The sequence below is a fragment of the Brassica oleracea genome, chromosome C5, assembly GCF_000695525.1.
Source record: "Brassica oleracea var. oleracea cultivar TO1000 chromosome C5, BOL, whole genome shotgun sequence".
Taxonomy (NCBI): Eukaryota; Viridiplantae; Streptophyta; class Magnoliopsida; order Brassicales; family Brassicaceae; genus Brassica; species Brassica oleracea.
In genome coordinates, this window is record NC_027752.1 from 5,391,337 (window position 1) to 5,408,512 (window position 17,176).

The window sequence follows — 17,176 nt, forward strand, 5'->3', positions numbered from 1 at the left end:
GACTTTATAAAACTTTAAAACTTTCATATTATAAATTCAAACAATAAAAAATAAAAACACCAAATCAATCAAAGAACAAAAATAAAAGTCGAATTTAGTCTTTAAGACAATCTGATGTCTCGTGATCCATTGGATCATCCTTTTCATGGTCGAAATCATCATCAGCATCATACCCATTGTCATGAACCATATGAGCTTCTGGGTTCTTGTTCTTAAGACTCTCTTGATAGAGTTCACATAGATGTTTAGGGGTTCTACAATTCTTGGCCCAATGGTTACTCATCCCGCACCTGTGACAAACGGATTTGGTCGAGTAAGACGGCTTAGATATACCGCCTCGACAGCGGCCAAAATTGGCTCTTCCACAGCCATGGTTGGAACCACGACCACGGTTATTGTGGTTTCCATATCCACGGCCATAAGCATAATTGTCACGGCCACCACGTCCCTTGTACCCACCACGGTTTTTACCGTGTGTTCTTCTCTCATTATAGACATGGTTGCTTTCTTTGGGATCTTTCTTTTCATGTTCAGCTTTGTGAGCTTCTGGTAATGGTGCTGAACCTGGAGGTCTCATCTCACTGTTCTTCATCAGGAGTTCATTATTAGCCACGGCCAGAAGTAGGCATGAGATCAGATCAGTATATGTGGCGAATCCTCTCTCTCTATACTGCTGCTGCAGCAACACATTCGTTGAATGGAATGTAGAGAAGGTTTTATCAAGTAACTCTTTCTCAGTCACTTCTTCACCACAAAGTCTCATCATTGAAACTATTTTGAACAATACCGAATTGTATTCATCCACGGACTTATAGTCCATGAATCTGAGATTCTTCCATTTATATCTAGCATTTGGAAGTAGCACCGTTTTCTGGTGATCATATCTACGCTGTAAAGCGGTCCAAAGGTCTAGTGGATTTTCCATTGTTAAGTACTGATCCTTTAAACCTTCAATGAGGTGATGGCGTATAATACTAATCGCCATGTATCTGTTTTTATCACTATCATTGTTTCCCTCGATGATTGTATCACCGAGTTCCTTTGACCTCAAGTTGATCTTTGTATCTAGCGCCCACTGTAAATAGTTATCTCCAGAGAGATTAAGGGTTGTGTAGTCTAGATTTGAGATTTTTGACATCTGGATCACATTGTCATTTAAAATTCAGATTCACAATGTGATCATCCGACCATAAGACATTCAAAAACAAATCGGCTACAAGCATGCCTTATGCGGCCATGTAATCGAACAATAAGGATCGGCTATATGAAATCTACTTGACCATGGTGCGAATCAATCCTAATTTATGATTCTACTTGTTACAGAGAGACTAAGGCCACACGGCCATATGCATTTATCAATGTGATCAATTTCTAATTCTTATGTTCTATATGCTTTGTTTTGTAGATCTGAACCGGACCACCTTAGAGAGAGAACAGGAACGGATGGAGCTTCAATCTGAGATGAACGGACGTTTGCTGTCTCCAATCGGATCGCAGACGGGGCGGACGCGAGCTGAGGACGGGCGCGAGCTTGTCTCGGGTGCGAGCTGTGAGGAGGTCGGGTCGCCTGAGCTTGGGCATGAGCTTAGCTGAGGCTGAGGACGTTGGACACAATCAGGGAACGTCAATGAGCTGAGCTTGATCGGAGTTGGGACGAGATTAAGGTTGTCTAGGGTTGTCGCCGCTGGCTTAGGTTTTTAGGGTTTAGAGGTTTCGATTTTGTCTCAGGGTTCTGGAGACTATCGTGCTGATAACGTGTTGTAAAAGAATGGGGAATTCAATCTCTATTATTAATGAACAATAGAGGTTCCTTTTATAAGGATTACAAAGTATAAGTAAAAAAGAAATTATCCAAAACCTAATCCAATAGGAAATAAGAAAACATCTAAAACAGAGAAAAGAAAAAATTGAAGTCTTGGCCGACTTGGATCTTGGCCGCCGACTCTCTCTCTTCCATTGGCCACGGCTGGGCCTTGTCTTGGTCTTGGTTATGGGTCATCCACTTAATGATTTATAACACAGAAAAATATAAAATAAGTATTTATTCTGCACAAGGCGCAGATCTTAACCTAAGTATGTATCTCTTTAATAATTTTAAATCTTAAACATTTTCTAAATCTCAGGCCAAAATAAAAGAAAAAAATGAAAATAAACTCAAAAATAAATATTTATATCGAGCAATAACCAAAATGACATAAAAATGAGAAAGATATCAAAGATAGATAGAATTGGCACGTGAACGTAAACTTCTCATAAATATAATTAACTTTTAAATTGCTAAATCATGATATAAAACCGAGCTGACATAGGGGGTGATTGGTTGGGTTGTAGCTGCAGAAAATTTACTTTAGAATTTAGTCTGTAGAATTTTTGGATTTAGCTTTAAGGGATGTACCTTTAAAATTTCCTACAGCTAAAAAGATGAGACTTTAGAAAATATGATTTTTACAACCATTTTTTGTGTGTTTTTGCTGTAACTTTAGTTTTTTGGTTGTAACTTTAAAAACTAAGATAAAGCATGATTGGTAATATTTAAGTCTGTAGATGAAAATTAAAGCTAAAGTCACTTCGTACAACCCAACCAATCACACCCATAGTTTCATTGTAACCAAATCGTAGACATGATATTTTTCGGCCTAAACGTTAGGTTTTTATGCGATAAATAATTTTTTGACCTAAAATATTTTTAAAAATGAGATCAGTTCATTAGTAAACAAATTATGTAATTAACAAAAAAAAGTTTTAAAAAATTGTTTAATAACCAAATATATTAATTCGATCAATAATATAATTTTTTTTCCATATGATATTTTTTAAATAATTTTAATTTGCAGGTCTTATCCTCGTAATTATCTAATTCTTATTACCAATAACCGGATTTACATAATAACGTTGGTAGATAGACTCACATAAAACTAGTCGGTGAGCTACTGACATGCCAGACACCACCGGATTATCCAAAAAAAAAAACTCTTCTTGAATGAATGTCATTTGACCAAAATCCTCTTTCCTTCCTACACAGTTTTAGATTTTTTTTCATTTATCAAATTATCAATTCTGGGCTTAAAATATTTTGGGTTTCAGGCCCCTTAATTTCATATCTGTCTCTGCATATATAGCTTGCTATGGGGGTGGTCATGTGTAATTTTCGTTTTTGTTTGAGTTATACAATCTTTTTGAAATATGACCTAGAAGACAGAGAAAAAACAAAACACAAATTGGAGTTACTAAAAAGTAACGCTTAAAATATTTCTAATATTTGAATATTATGAGAAATTTATTTATAATCCAACAATCTCTAATTTTATATGATTTTTAAAATTCATAATTCAAGACAGATAATTTGCATATCATCACAAATCCTTCTTCAATTGAATACAGCTCTAAAAGTTTAAGCACGATGTCTCCCCATTTTGATTATCTTTTCTTGGAGCTCAGAGAAGTTAATCTCTATTCCTTTCTCAACCTGCAGAATTTAAAAAACTTTCCTAGAATTAATCTTTATTCATTTTCTCTTCATAATTCAATGAAAATAGAATACCGAAAAAATTACCTCACAGACAATGGTGTGTATGAATCTTAGATGCAGTCTAGTTGAGATGCAACTAACAACATTAAAGCATTGTTCATGAACCAGAAGCTGAAGAACACTTGAGAGACAAGATTCGTGTCTGAAACAGCAACTTGCTACTACCTCGATACCGACCAAACAAGTCATCACCTTAAAATCGATATGTGTGTCTCCAACACAAGAACAATATGATGATAGTGATGATGGTGATGAACACGATGCTGCTAACGATCTTATAGGACAGTATCCTGCTGAAGGTGGATGAGTAATAGATCTCTTGATTCGATCTCTTTTCTTGCTGACCTCTTTGATCTTCTTTTCTAAGTCTTTGATGTAATTCACAGCTTCGTTCACGTGATCTGACGAAGAACGCTTACCCTATATATGCAACACCGTAATTAGTTGATTACAAAATTTAGTCCAGTCGATTACAGAAAGAAGTATTTTATAATATATAAAATATCTTGTACGACCAAGGATCTAATTAATAAAGACGATAATTAGGAATGATAAAATGTATATACCTTAACATATTGAGCTGGCAATATATATCTTAGGTGCTTGAAAAGAGACGTGACTTCTTGCCTTCTTTGTCTCTCAATCTCTCTATGTTTCGCTCTCTTGTTCTTCGGCTCAACATCTTCTCTTGGGGTTTCATCTGTCACGGTCGTCTCACGGATCCTTTGTCTTCCGCCGTTTTCAGTATTATGAATGATCGGATTTGATGGATTAGGATCTTGGAATGATATAAACGTTGAAGGAGTTAACAAACTCGAGAAATCCAATTCATTTTCATACGCAAAATCATTTGTGAACGATGAAGAAGATGGAAAAGCCATAGGAGAATGCCTTTCTTTGTCTTGTTGGTGTTTGTGGGAACTGTTTTGGTAATAAGAGATTCTATGGATGCTTTGAGTTGTTTGGTTTTAATAACAACAAAAAGGTTATGCAGAATTTGGGTAGCAATGCGGTGTCATTTATACTACCCAAATATTTTTCTTTTTCTTTTCAAGTATGATTTTTATTTTTTTCTTTCTTCTTTAGTGAGACAGATGTGACGGCAGATTTGTAACCTCAAAGAATTTAACGTTATAATACGTAGGTAGTAGGCCTAGTACGACGAGTGAGTGGGTGTTATACTATTTATTTATTTGTGAAGAAGTGGGTGATAGATACTAAACAAAATATTTGTTTTATCTGGGAAAGCGTTTTAACAGATTAAACTTGAGCTGCTCATATAGCGGCTATCAATTTAGTAATTTTACGTTAGGAACATGTACGTTTAAAATGTGCGTGAAGAATATCTTTGCGTTTCATCCGCTGGTAGATTCTTGATTTGATGAATGTTTTAATTTTCAATAAAATAAAAAATTCGAACAGCTCAGCTCAATTGTTTCAGTTAAGCTTTCTGTTTACTATTTAGTAAACTTTAAACTTTACATTGTAAATCAAACATTGCATTTATATAAATATAGCATATGTTGATACAAGCTAAATATTGGAGAGAAGATCTCACGTCGGAAATATAAAAGGGACTTGAGAAATATATAAGAAACTTGGGTCAATCCTCTAATTGCCAATTGGTTTTAATTTGGAAGCTCAAGAAACTTATCATGGTATGAGAACGGACCCAATACCTTGAATCATTAATCAGGTCCGGACAGTGGTCCAATCATCCCATTAGCTGATGGCCCATAGAAGGTTCAGTTCCACCGAAATCGCTAGAAAAATAAAACGTGATCTCAGAGGGGGTATGATGGATTCTGCGAGATTAATGATTATACGCACCATTATCTCAAGGGAGAGTATTGGAAAAAAGATCTCACATCGAAAATATAAAAGGGACTTGAGTAATATATAAGGAATTTAGGCCAATCCACTAATTGCCTTGGAAGCCCGAGAAACTTGTCACTGAACCATTTCGTCTATGCTCTACAATTTGTTTGGATTAGATAAAATAAATCGTGACCACGTTTATGTGATAGATGTACAAATCATGATACAATCCTATAGCCTAAAACGTTACATTCCCGACCAAAATGTTTGTAAAAAGTTTTAGGCCACTAGACTCAAGATATCATAGTTTAGTTAATGAAAGATACGTGCAAGATATCATATTATATCCCCGATTATACTAAGACTCAATGAACCGAGGACGAGTGTATAAGGTTAATTAGTCAAAAAAACTGTAATCAAATCTTTAAATCGATAGTATTTTTTTCTCAAAATTCATATTAGTTTTTAAAACTCATAATATTTTTTTGACGTTACTAACCTGTATGATAAACAAGTTTATGTCGCTTTCAAGCTACCAAGGATATGCCGAAATATATTGTTTATATCTTAGGCCACCTAATAACAATTTAATCATAGACCTATACTGTATGTTTTGCGTTCAAGGTTTCGTCAAACAAAAATTTGATATTTATGATTTTATGTCAATTTCAAGCGAAAAGTTAAATCCTACTATATATTAATTCAGAAGTCACTTTAGTGACTTTTGCTTACGTGTCGATCATATCTAAACTCTTATAAAATTATTATAATTTGATTGGTCGATGATTTTTAATTTTTATTTATTTTATTTAGATCTTAAAAAAGTAAGTCTATAACCAATTAATATCACTTGCCAAATATTTACATAATATTACAAATAATGATTTATGGTAACTAATTGTTTAAGTTATAGAAAGATAAATAAATTGATCATTTTCTATATTTATAAAATATATAAATAAAAAGCGACTACTGTTTATATAAATTAATATAATGATTTTATATTTTTATTTAAAAGCATTATATTTTGTGTAAATTATCATAATAACTATTACCATATTCTAAAGTTCATATTATATGCTTTATAAATCATCTATAAAAAAATTATCAAATTATTTATCTTGGCTCATTGTATATTTTAAATTATTATGAGAGTTTGTATGTCATCTATGAGAGCTTATAAATTAATTTATAAAATTTATTTTAAAATTTTATTTTACTATCCTACTATATATTAACTGAGAAGTGACTTAAGAGACTTTTTCTTATGTGTCGATCATATATGAAATCCTAAAAAATTGTTATAAATTGATTGGTCGATATTATTTAATATAGATCGATTTTTTATATTTTTAAAGTACATAAAAACGACAAAGGGTTTATATAAATCAATATAATAATTTTATATTCTTATTTAAAAGCATTATATTTTATATAAATTATCATAATAACTATTAACATCTTCTAAAGTTTATATTATATGCTTTACAAACCATCTATAAAAACACTTATCAAATTATTTATCTTGGCTTATTGTATATTTTAAATTATCATAAGAGTTTGTAAGCCATCTATAAGAGCTTATAAATTAATTTTTAAAATCGTTTTAAAAATCTCATTCGACTATCCTACTATATATTAATCGAGAAGTCACTTAAAAGATTTTTTGTTTTTCCGTAGATCACTTATGAAATCTTTAAAAAATTGTTATAAATTGATTGGTCGATAAATTTTAATTTTTACTTATTTTTAATTAGATTTAATAAAAAAAGTAAGTCTATAAACAGTTAATATCACTTGCCAAAAATCTACCTCATATTACAAATAATTATTTATGGTAACTATTTGTTGAAAATATAAAAAAAATAGTAATGTTTGATCAATTTTTTTATATATTTGTAAACTACATAAAATAATAAACAATGTTTTTAATTAAAATTGATATAATGATTTTATATTCTTATATAAAGCCTTGTATTTGTATATAAAGTATTATAATAACTATTAATGTCTAATAAAATTCATACAAGCTTTATAAATCATTTATAAAAATTACACGTACATTTATAAAAATTATTTATCTTAGCTCATCATATGTTTTAAATTATGATTAGATGTTTTAAGAAATCACTTAATTATTTTTTTTTGTTAGGTGTCGATCATATAGAGAGTTTGAAAAATAATATTATAATTTGATCTGTTAATGACTTTCAATTGTTTTCATTTTATGAGTAAGAAAATAAGTTCTAGAACCAGTTTTATCATTATCCAAACGACCTAAATATATTGCACAAAATAATTTATGGTAAATAACTATGTAATTTATATAATATATATAATGATTCATAAAATAATTGTTAGGAATCAAATATTTCTAAACTATATAAACTATTTCAAAAGTTTCAGTATTATATACCTTCAAAATTTAAGTAATTTTATTAAAAAATGAATCATGAATATTATATACAACTAATTTTAGTACAATTATCAATAAAAAATTTAAATTTTTTTTAAAATAGTCATATTTATCCTTTTTAGAAAACAATCATTATTATAAAAATATTTAACAGAAAACACATAATGGTAAAAATATATTTTAATTAAAAAATTATAATAAATATATTGTTACGAAACATTCAAATCCGTGAAATCGCGGGCATCCACCTAGTACTTATTTATATCAAGTAGTAATAAGAAAATATAATACGTCATTCTCTAGTCATGATGCCCGGGCCCATGGCATCTAAGCAAAAGATTCATCGATCACACTTTTTTCAAGGACAGAGACTCGCGAGACTAGATTTCTAATGACCACTTGACCAGCCATAGCAACACTGATTAATGTTGGTATAAATCCCTGAAACTTTATACCGTAGGATAAACATAAATCCGGCTTAATGTTCAAGAAAACTTCAATCCGGCTTAGAGATGGAATTTGGTCATCATTTTTTCAAAAACTAAGCGCATTGATATGAAAGTCGCTAATAAAAAAATCACTTATTACCTGTCAAGTGTTTTCCATAGTTTTTTCTGTCTAATTAAACCTATCTCAAATTTCAACTATGCTTTTATCTTTGATTTTGCTCTGTCTTGTCTTACAAGTTCAGCATTTTGTAAATTACAATTGCATGAACAACAAGGGCTACCAAAAAATAAATGAAGATAGCGTAAACAGCGATACATGACATAATCATAAAATGTGGGAAATACCGAGAGCCATTAAGGATGCAGTCATCCATTAATGATCGATGTCGAGATTTTACAAATTTTCAGTTAAAAACCTATTGATGATAGTTTGGTAAAGTTTCATAACTACCAGTCAATTAAATTAAACCGATTTGGTATCAGATCATATCATAGACGTACGTAATCAGTCCTCAAACCGGCAACTGTATAATCAGATTGCGTTATTATTTCATCTACATGCCTTGTCATATGTTTTCTTTGGTATTGAGCAGCAGTATCTTAAAGTGATGGATCTTTATCACTTTGGATGATCACTTTAAAAAACCTGTCGACTATATATTGTAATTATTCAAGTTCTATATTCAAAGGTTCGTTTTTATGACTCAAGTTTAATTCCAGAGATTATAAGACACGTGTATCTATAAAAAAAAAAAAAGTAAGCATGCATTTCATATATGTTTTACGATTAATTCTTAAGATTTTGTTTTTGGATTCTTAATAAGTTGGTAGTTTACTAACAATTTTTTTTTTTTATTCTTAGAGACAATTTGTAGGTTGATACCTCATTTAGCCGCAAATATATTATATCTAAAACACTAAAACCAACTAATCACGATAGCTTTCAGGCCAAGTACATAGCATTTAAAGGTTTAAAATACATTTTTAAAATTCCTTAATCAAAAATTTAGTGGGGACTAAGAACGTTACAGTATCTCCAATTATTCATTCAAGTTGGAATCTGATTGCCAAGGATGACATGGACACTGGAGGATATTAAATGATTTCTTTTATTGCAATAATTGCTGGATTTAATTGGGGTCAAGATTAGGTCTGACATTTCGATCTTTTTATAGAGATGCGATCCATTTGATCTTGATTCCATATTTGTACATTATTGTATGTAATGATTCAACATGGTGATGACCATGTTGGCAGTTATTATGAATTTATGATCCCATTCACCAAAAGGTCATGCATGATCTGTGTATAAATAAAAGTGTTCTCAAGCTTATTTGATTGTACTCTCTTAATTTTCTTTGTTTTGATGTAACTTTTCTTTTTGAAACACAATTTTAATGTAACTTAAAAAAGCAAAAATCACCCATTCTCATTTCATATGTTAAGTATAAATTCAAGTCAATATTCTTATCAACCTTGATAAAATAATAACCCAAAATACTGAAAGTAAATTACAAAAAGAAACTAAATACTGCGAAGCAGAAACTTTTTCTTTATTGATCGAGGACAACCTAGTTAATGATAAACAAACACACTAAACTTGGCTATATTTGTGAGAATTCAATAGTTTAAGTTAAAACTTTTAAATTTTTTTACACTATTAGAAAAGTTGGTTTTAAATCCTAGAAAAATGATTCTAACAACTATACATACTGTAAAAAAACGTTTATAAAAAAAATCATAATGATATATAAAAGTTAAACGGTAACATTTATATTTTCATAAGGCAGTTCAAATGTAAATAGAACCATCATAGATGAAGCTTTGTAAATCATGTATAGTAATATTTTTCTAATAGAACAATAAAGTAATATATTTACGATTATTTACTCTCTTTTTTGGCAAAAACTTATTATTTATTTATTTGTTAATTAATTGTAACCAATTATAACGGAATAACAAAAAGAAAAACAGAAATCAAAAGAGAAAGGAACAGTAGTGGGGGGAGGAGATGGCGAGGAGGAAGATAAGCAAGGAAGAAGTTGTACAGAAGCTTAAGGACGACGGCGATTTTGACAGTCTCCGCGTCAATATCATACGCCGCCTCAAAGATAACGTAAAAAGCGGTGAAATATTGCGTTAATCTTGGTACATTCATCGAAACTAAAGAACACGTTCATGAAACGACGGAAAAAGATGCAAACAAGGTCACCACGTAATGACCGACCCGCGAACAAGCCGATCGCTACGTAGCGACCGACCTGAGAATGAGTCGGTCGCTACGTAGCGACCGACCAAGCCTCTCGGTCGATCGCTACGTACGATCTCTACGTAGAGACCGATCCGCAATGAATCGGTCGCTACGTAGCGACCGATCAAGCCTCTCGGTCGGTCGCTACGTAGCGACCAATCCGCAACGAATCGGTCGCTACGTAGCGACCGACCAAGTTATTTGTTTGGTTGCTACGTAGCGACCGATCCATCGCGGACCCGATCGCTACGTAGCGACCGAACTGTCTTGGACATCGATCTACGGGTACGATCCAAATCCATGCATTCTCGTATGTTCCTCAATGCTAGCTCCCATGTACCGCTCCCTCTCCCTCTCTCTGTCTCTCTTCAACTAGGGTTTGTGGACACTCTCTCGACTCCCAATACATGTCGTGGCTTTAGGACCACGTAACCACGAGTCGCTTTAGTGATTTGTTTTGCCTCAATCTAAAAAATCTTAGCCAATTTGACTTGAGCAAAGCGAATACAGTTTGATTGTTTTGACTATTTGATAATGGAGATTATTTATAGGTAGAGAGAGTTTGGTCCTCTGATCTTGATTTTTGAGATTAGTGCATTGTTGGAAGTTGCTTGCTTCAAAGTAAAAAGACTATTTGGAGAATTTACCAGGATCAGATCCTCGAGGAGAGTGTTTTATCTTATTTGAGTTAGATCAGAGCTACATATATTAATCTCCCAACAGTCTGTCAATGTTTACTTATTGTGAATTGTGGTTGCTGGTACATGCTATGTTACTCTTCATTAACTTTGATCAGACTCTTTAAACCAAATCCACCACAATGGTCATTCAGGGTGTTGATGAGCCTCTCTACAAGAATGCATTCTACTACTAAGGCGTTTAACTTGATTTTGCAGGAGGAATTACGGAACAACATGATATCACTTGTCAAGGAGTCAGCAGCTCTGAATCGACCGGGTGTTCAAAATATGAAAACTAGGCAACTCTCTGATGCCATTTTCCAAGAAGTCGTGTAAGGCCCTGTTCGTTTGCTCACCCAGATGATCCATCTGGATGAAGATGCAAATCGATGTTCGTTTTGTGCATTATAATGTTACATCCAGATGGATCACCCAGCTGAATTTTTAAAAACTCATATCAAATTCTCGTCCAAATGAAGGTGAGTCTTGATGGTGCATCTTGATGCAGATGCATCTAGTTCAGTCCAAAATAATAAATGACAAAAATGATCTTTTGAAATCAAAATATTATTTTCAAACCCTAAATTCTATTTTTTTTGCATATACATTTTTCTCCTATAACCAAAAAATGCATTTTCTCGCAAAAACTCAAAAAAAACATTTTCCCGCTAAAACCGCGAGATGCGTTTTTCCGCAAAAAAACGTAAAACACACATTTCCATAAAAACGCATTTTTCGGCCAAACCAGTAAAACCCCACTTTTCGACCAAAACCGAAAAATCGCATTTTCCGGCCAAAATAAAAAAAAAAAACGCATCTTCCCGCCAAAACCCAAAAAATCGCATTTTCCGCCAAAACCCAAAAAAGCATTTTCCCGCCAAACTCCAAAAAGCATTTTCCGGCCAAAATCGCAAAAAACAATTTCTCGCCAAAACCGGAAAAAAACAATTTTCTCGCCAAAACCGGAAAAACGCAATTTTCCCGCCAAAACCGGAAAACACAATTTTCCCGCCAAAACCGGAAAAAACACAATTATCACGCCACAATTTTTCCGCCAAAACCGGAAAACGCATTTTCCCGCCAATACCGGAAAACGGAAAATTCCCGCCAAAACCGGAAAACGCATTTTCCCGCCAAAACTGGAAAACGTTTCTTCTCGCCAAAATCGGGAAAACGCATTTTCCCGCCAAAATCAGAAAAATGTATTTTCCCACCCAAAACCAGAAAAATGTATTTTCTCGTCGAAACCGCAAAAATGTTTTTCCCGCCAAAATCGCGAAAAACTTTTCCCGCCAAAATCGCGAAAAAACTTTTCCCGCCAAAATCGGAAAAAACGTATTTTCCCGCCAAAATCGTGAAAAAAAAACTTTTCCCGTCAAAAACACTTTTCCCGCTAAAACCGCAAAACACACTTTTCCCGTCAAAACCGCAAAACACACTTTTCCCGTCCAAACCGCAAAACTTATTTTTCTACCAAACCCATAAAAACATATTTTTTCGCCAAAACAACAAAAATGCACTTTTTCGCCAAAAACGCATTTTCCTCAAAAACCGCAAAAATATTTTCCGCCAAAAATGTAAAAATGCTATTTTCTCGCCGAAACGCAAAAAATTATATTTTAATCATTTTATTAACAAGTCCACCTGGATGTAGATGGAAGTTAAAAAATGAAAAGTAAAGAACATAGTTGCATTCAGACGATTCATCTGGATGCATGGACGAAATGAAGAAACGAACAACACCCAGATGGAGCATCTGGATAAGACATCAAGATGGAGCATCTGGATAAGACATCTAGATGGACCATCTGGATACATCTTCCAGATGTACAAACGAACATGGCCTAAGTTAAAAAAAGAAGTGTTCTTCTGCTTAGGACACTTCTTGTTGGTTGTAACTGTTTTGTTATGACAAGCATCCTAAAAACATTTGGATTGTTTTTTTTTTTTCAATCTAGAAGCAAGATGCTGAGCCAGCTCTCAGATGGGTTGTGGGGGATAATAAGATCAGAAGACGGGATGAAGAGCGAGATCAAAGAAACCGTGCAATCCGTCTATGCTATATTATCTAACCCAGGAGGCCTTCAAGAGGGACCATCCACGAGAGAAGCGGGACGTAATATACCAGCACCGGTCTCAATAGGTGAAGCCTCCTCGTCTTATCCCCATTTAGAGAAGGAGCTACCTAGGTTTGGTCCAGCTGGTAAACAGAAGCAAGAGCTGATTCGAGGAGCTGTAGAAGAAGAAAGCAAAGGAGAAGCAGCATGTAGTTATAGTAGCACCAACAGAGTTAATCACATTGACAACAACAGTGATGACGAAGATCATGAACTCCCTCCTGGTTTTGGCTAAACATGTAGTTATTCTTTTTAGACTTTTCTTTGTGTAAGATTATAGCACTAAAATCAGATCTTATAATAACAATCACATTGAGAATAAAAATACTGTCCACAAGTTTATAGATACAAATATTTCTATTGAGCTGGAAAAACTTTTGTCTACCCGGAAGCATAGTTCTTTCTATTCAAAGACTATGAATACATTACAAACGGAGGTGATAACTGTAGTAGTTAGAATAGTGAACAACAGGTTTCGTGGTGTAGTTGGTTATCACGTCAGTCTAACACACTGAAGGTCTCCGGTTCGAACCCGGGCGAAGCCAAAATCTGATTTTTTTTTCTTTGGTCGATTGACCAAATCACCAAATGTTGTAGATAATGTTTTGCTGTTCGACGGCCCCATGCAAATAGCTTTAGCCCCACTATACTAGGCCCACTAATGGTGGGTTGCACATGGAAACAAATGGTTCGTATAATAGTCTGACCTGCATTACTTTTTTCTTGTAGAAGAATGTAGTCACTTCAAATCGAATCAAGAACATGTGGTGATTTAGATATTCTACTCCTTTACTAAAACCTCACATTTACCTGTATAAGTCGTCATTTACTGATGTCAAAAAAAAAAAAAAAGTCGTCATTTACTACCTTAATTTGTCTACTTAAAGAGTATTAAGAACTTCCGGATATAGACAGATGAAAAAGATATCATTAGACTTCAAACATTTTTGTGTACTATCTCTGGCTTTTATTTTCCTGGATTAGTTTTTTTTTTTCCTCAAACGGCTGTTCTATTATTCAAATTTGAGGTGGTCTAAGAAACTAGACCGGAACAGAACAACCAATGTAGTACAAGTCCCTATGGAAGGATCTCGCTATCTTAGCTAAAGAATCAGATGATACATTTTCTGAACGAAGAACAAAAACAATCGAGAACTCCGTGTATCTGGTTTTCAGCTACATAAACTCCTCCAGCTCAGTAGAGAAATTCGGTCATGCTTCGGGGTCTTTGATCATCGAAATTAGTTCCTTACAGTCTGTTCCAAAGGATTGACATGTCGATATCTCAAGCATACACTCCATTGCTCAGGATAAAGCCTTTAAGTTCTGAATGTAATGATGAGATTCGTCTGCGTTGATTCCTTGCTCGCAATAGTTGCGTCACTCCTCTAGAGTCCGTCCATGTCCATCCATAACCACTAAAGAATGCGTCATGTGTCCATGATCCATCTATCATGCATCTCTCAGAAATTGGAGGCCGTTCTAAATTTTGGATTCTCTCCTCTTCCTCCAGTCTTTGATTTGCTCTAAACCAAGCATGACATTCTGATTCAGCGTGTCTGACAGTTTCCAAAGGGTCTCTGTCTATTCTCCTGAATAGTTTATCGTTTCTCGCTTTCCAGATATACCACATGATCCAAGGATATGAGTCTTTGTCCAGCTCTGTATCTTCCACATCATTTTTTCGCCAGAAAAGATAATCTATATTTGTGAAATGACTTCCACTTGGAAATAATGTTGGTGGCGTTGGAGTTGTCGCGTGTGCCCAAGTCTGTATAGCTGGAGGACATTCAAAGATGGCATGGTTTATAGTTTCATCTTCTGCACCACAACGAGGGCAATGGTTGTCACATCTCATATGCCGATGATTCAGATTACTTGTCACTGCTAAATGTCCAGATATCAGTTGTCAAGTAAAGTGTCTGATTTTGGGAGGAGCTTTTATTTTCCAAGCAAAGGCCTGGAGCTTCGTTATGCTGGGTTCCTGTGCCTCCAATTCCTCCTCCTTCAGCAAGTTAGTGCCACCCAGTAACATGACTTGACCGTGTACATCCCATTCCTCGTATAACTCCAGGAATATCCATCCTGATGGTAATCTTGGCTTATGGCCAGCGATTGAATCAATGGGATGTCATCGTGGTGGACATAGTTTTCTAGCATCTCAGTATTCCATCTCTTCGGGTTCCCAATCATCAGATCACTTACAGGCATCATTGGATGAAGCACCGGTGCAATTGGCCTAGCTGGTCTGGCTGGAATTGTTGGGACCCAAAGGTCTTCCTAAGTCCTAATCTCATTACCAGAGTGTACCTTTTGTCTAATCCCCATTGTTATTAGTGAGTTTGCAGCCATTATACTCCACCCATAGGATGGGTTGTTCACCTCATTTAGTCGCAATAGCGAGCTACATCGGAAATATTGTCCTCTCAGGACTCTCGCCAATAGGGAATTTGGGAATTGTACTAAATGCCATAACAGTTTTCCCAGCAATGCTAGGTTAAATTCATGAATCATCCTGAATCTGATTCCACCTTCCTCCCTTGATTTGCATAGTTTCTCCCATTTTATATATTAATTTAAATTCACAAATAGTATCATAATTTTTTTTATAAAAACTTTAAACTAACTATTCATTAGAATTTTTAGAAATTAATATATATACATATATAAAGATATACACATATATAAAACGAAACAAAATATTCTTTTAAAAGTTTTAATATAAATCTTCAATTTTTTTTAATTAAAATTATAACTTTCATCTAATTTAAAAAAGTAAATAAATAAACATAATATTATTATTAATCATATTATATTGATAATTATTGTATTTTATTACAACAGTATGTTTTTATATTTTTATAATGTTATAATATGTTAATATTGGTAATTTATTGTTAAACCGCTGCAATATCTTATAATCACTCAGTCACAAATATCCCGCAAACGCAACAATTTTCAAACGTTGTGTCAGTCATACAAAACGCTTAATAACATTTGAAATTTCAACCATTCGCATCAGCAAACTCTCGTATCTGCAGCCGTAACCGTTGTGTTTTAACCAGTCGGATCCTTAATCTATAGAATACCCTCTTTCAACAAAAAAAAATTATTCTCTTTCGCATGAATGATATATATTAGTCAAATTCCAGTTGGTGCAAGTTGTTTTTTTTTTACAAAGATTGGTGCAATTTGTTAGTATTTCCTTCTTTATTTGTTTTTAAAGGAAACGTGATGTATTTGTAATTTACCAAAGCCATCTTGCAAAACTATTGCCTTGGATATTAGCAATCGCATACATGATCATCAGCTGGCAAAATGGGAAAGTGATGAACCCTAAAAATCATCATACTAACGAATAGAATGCAATAAAAAAGAGAGAAATTAGGACGTATATACATGGAAATCTCAGAAATTAAGCAACTGTCATGTTACTGCTCCATTTTATTTTAATACCATTACACCCCTACACCTTAACACGTTTATCCTATCGTCTACGCTGCCTATGGTGTCAGAAGATATTGCTAGACCATCCTATTTACACAAAATATCTTGAAAGGTTTCGAAACCTCTTTAATTTATTTTAAATATTGAAAATTTAATGACGGGAAGGGCAAATGAAGTTTCATTTTCCGGAAGCTTCGACCAGTCCATGGTGGTGCGAATCCTACGAGTTCTGAAAAAGTTCGAGATTTGCTTTCTCTTCGCCGGGAGGCCCCTCAGGATGTCATTGCATGATTTTGTGCAAGTTACATGCCTTAATTGCAGCAAGATTCCGAAGAAAAACATCAGAAGGAAGAAGAACCCCATCACGGAGAAGCCGTATTGGGGGGGATTAATTGCAGGAAGAGTTCACCCGATGAACTCTTCTTCAAAGGTTAAATTCCCTCTCCATATTTTTTTACGATGTGGCTCT

At 33.9% G+C, this 17,176-nt stretch overlaps 3 protein-coding genes and 1 non-coding gene across 5 annotated transcripts; 2 read left to right on the forward strand and 2 right to left on the reverse strand.

Moving 5' to 3' along the window:
* Positions 1–94: 94 nt before the first annotated feature.
* LOC106344337 lies at positions 95–763 on the reverse strand. The gene is made up of 2 exons (XM_013783736.1): positions 334–763; positions 95–222 (listed from the first exon to the last, which is right to left on the reverse strand). The coding sequence occupies exons 1-2, from the start codon at positions 761–763 to the stop codon at positions 95–97; spliced, it is 558 nt and encodes a 185-aa protein (XP_013639190.1).
* A 2,531-nt stretch (positions 764–3,294) lies between these two features.
* LOC106293740 (transcription factor bHLH55-like) lies at positions 3,295–4,523 on the reverse strand. Its single transcript, XM_013729393.1, has 3 exons — positions 4,096–4,523; positions 3,554–3,949; positions 3,295–3,466 (listed from the first exon to the last, which is right to left on the reverse strand). The coding sequence occupies exons 1-3, from the start codon at positions 4,408–4,410 to the stop codon at positions 3,392–3,394; spliced, it is 786 nt and encodes a 261-aa protein (XP_013584847.1). The 5' UTR covers positions 4,411–4,523; the 3' UTR covers positions 3,295–3,391.
* Positions 4,524–10,123: 5,600 nt separating this feature from the next.
* LOC106294029 lies at positions 10,124–13,582 on the forward strand. 2 transcript variants are annotated; one of them, XM_013729647.1, is made up of 3 exons: positions 10,124–10,328; positions 11,360–11,475; positions 13,102–13,582. In XM_013729647.1, exons 1-3 carry the CDS (start codon positions 10,224–10,226, stop codon positions 13,493–13,495), a joined length of 615 nt encoding a protein of 204 aa, XP_013585101.1. In that variant the 5' UTR covers positions 10,124–10,223; the 3' UTR covers positions 13,496–13,582. The 2 variants fall into 2 exon arrangements, with proteins under 2 accessions (XP_013585101.1, XP_013585102.1); XM_013729648.1 differs by having other exon boundaries at positions 13,105–13,582.
* Positions 13,583–13,731: 149 nt separating this feature from the next.
* TRNAV-AAC lies at positions 13,732–13,805 on the forward strand. The gene has a single exon. It is a non-coding gene; the product is annotated as a tRNA-Val (tRNA).
* The last annotated feature ends 3,371 nt before the right edge of the window (positions 13,806–17,176 follow it).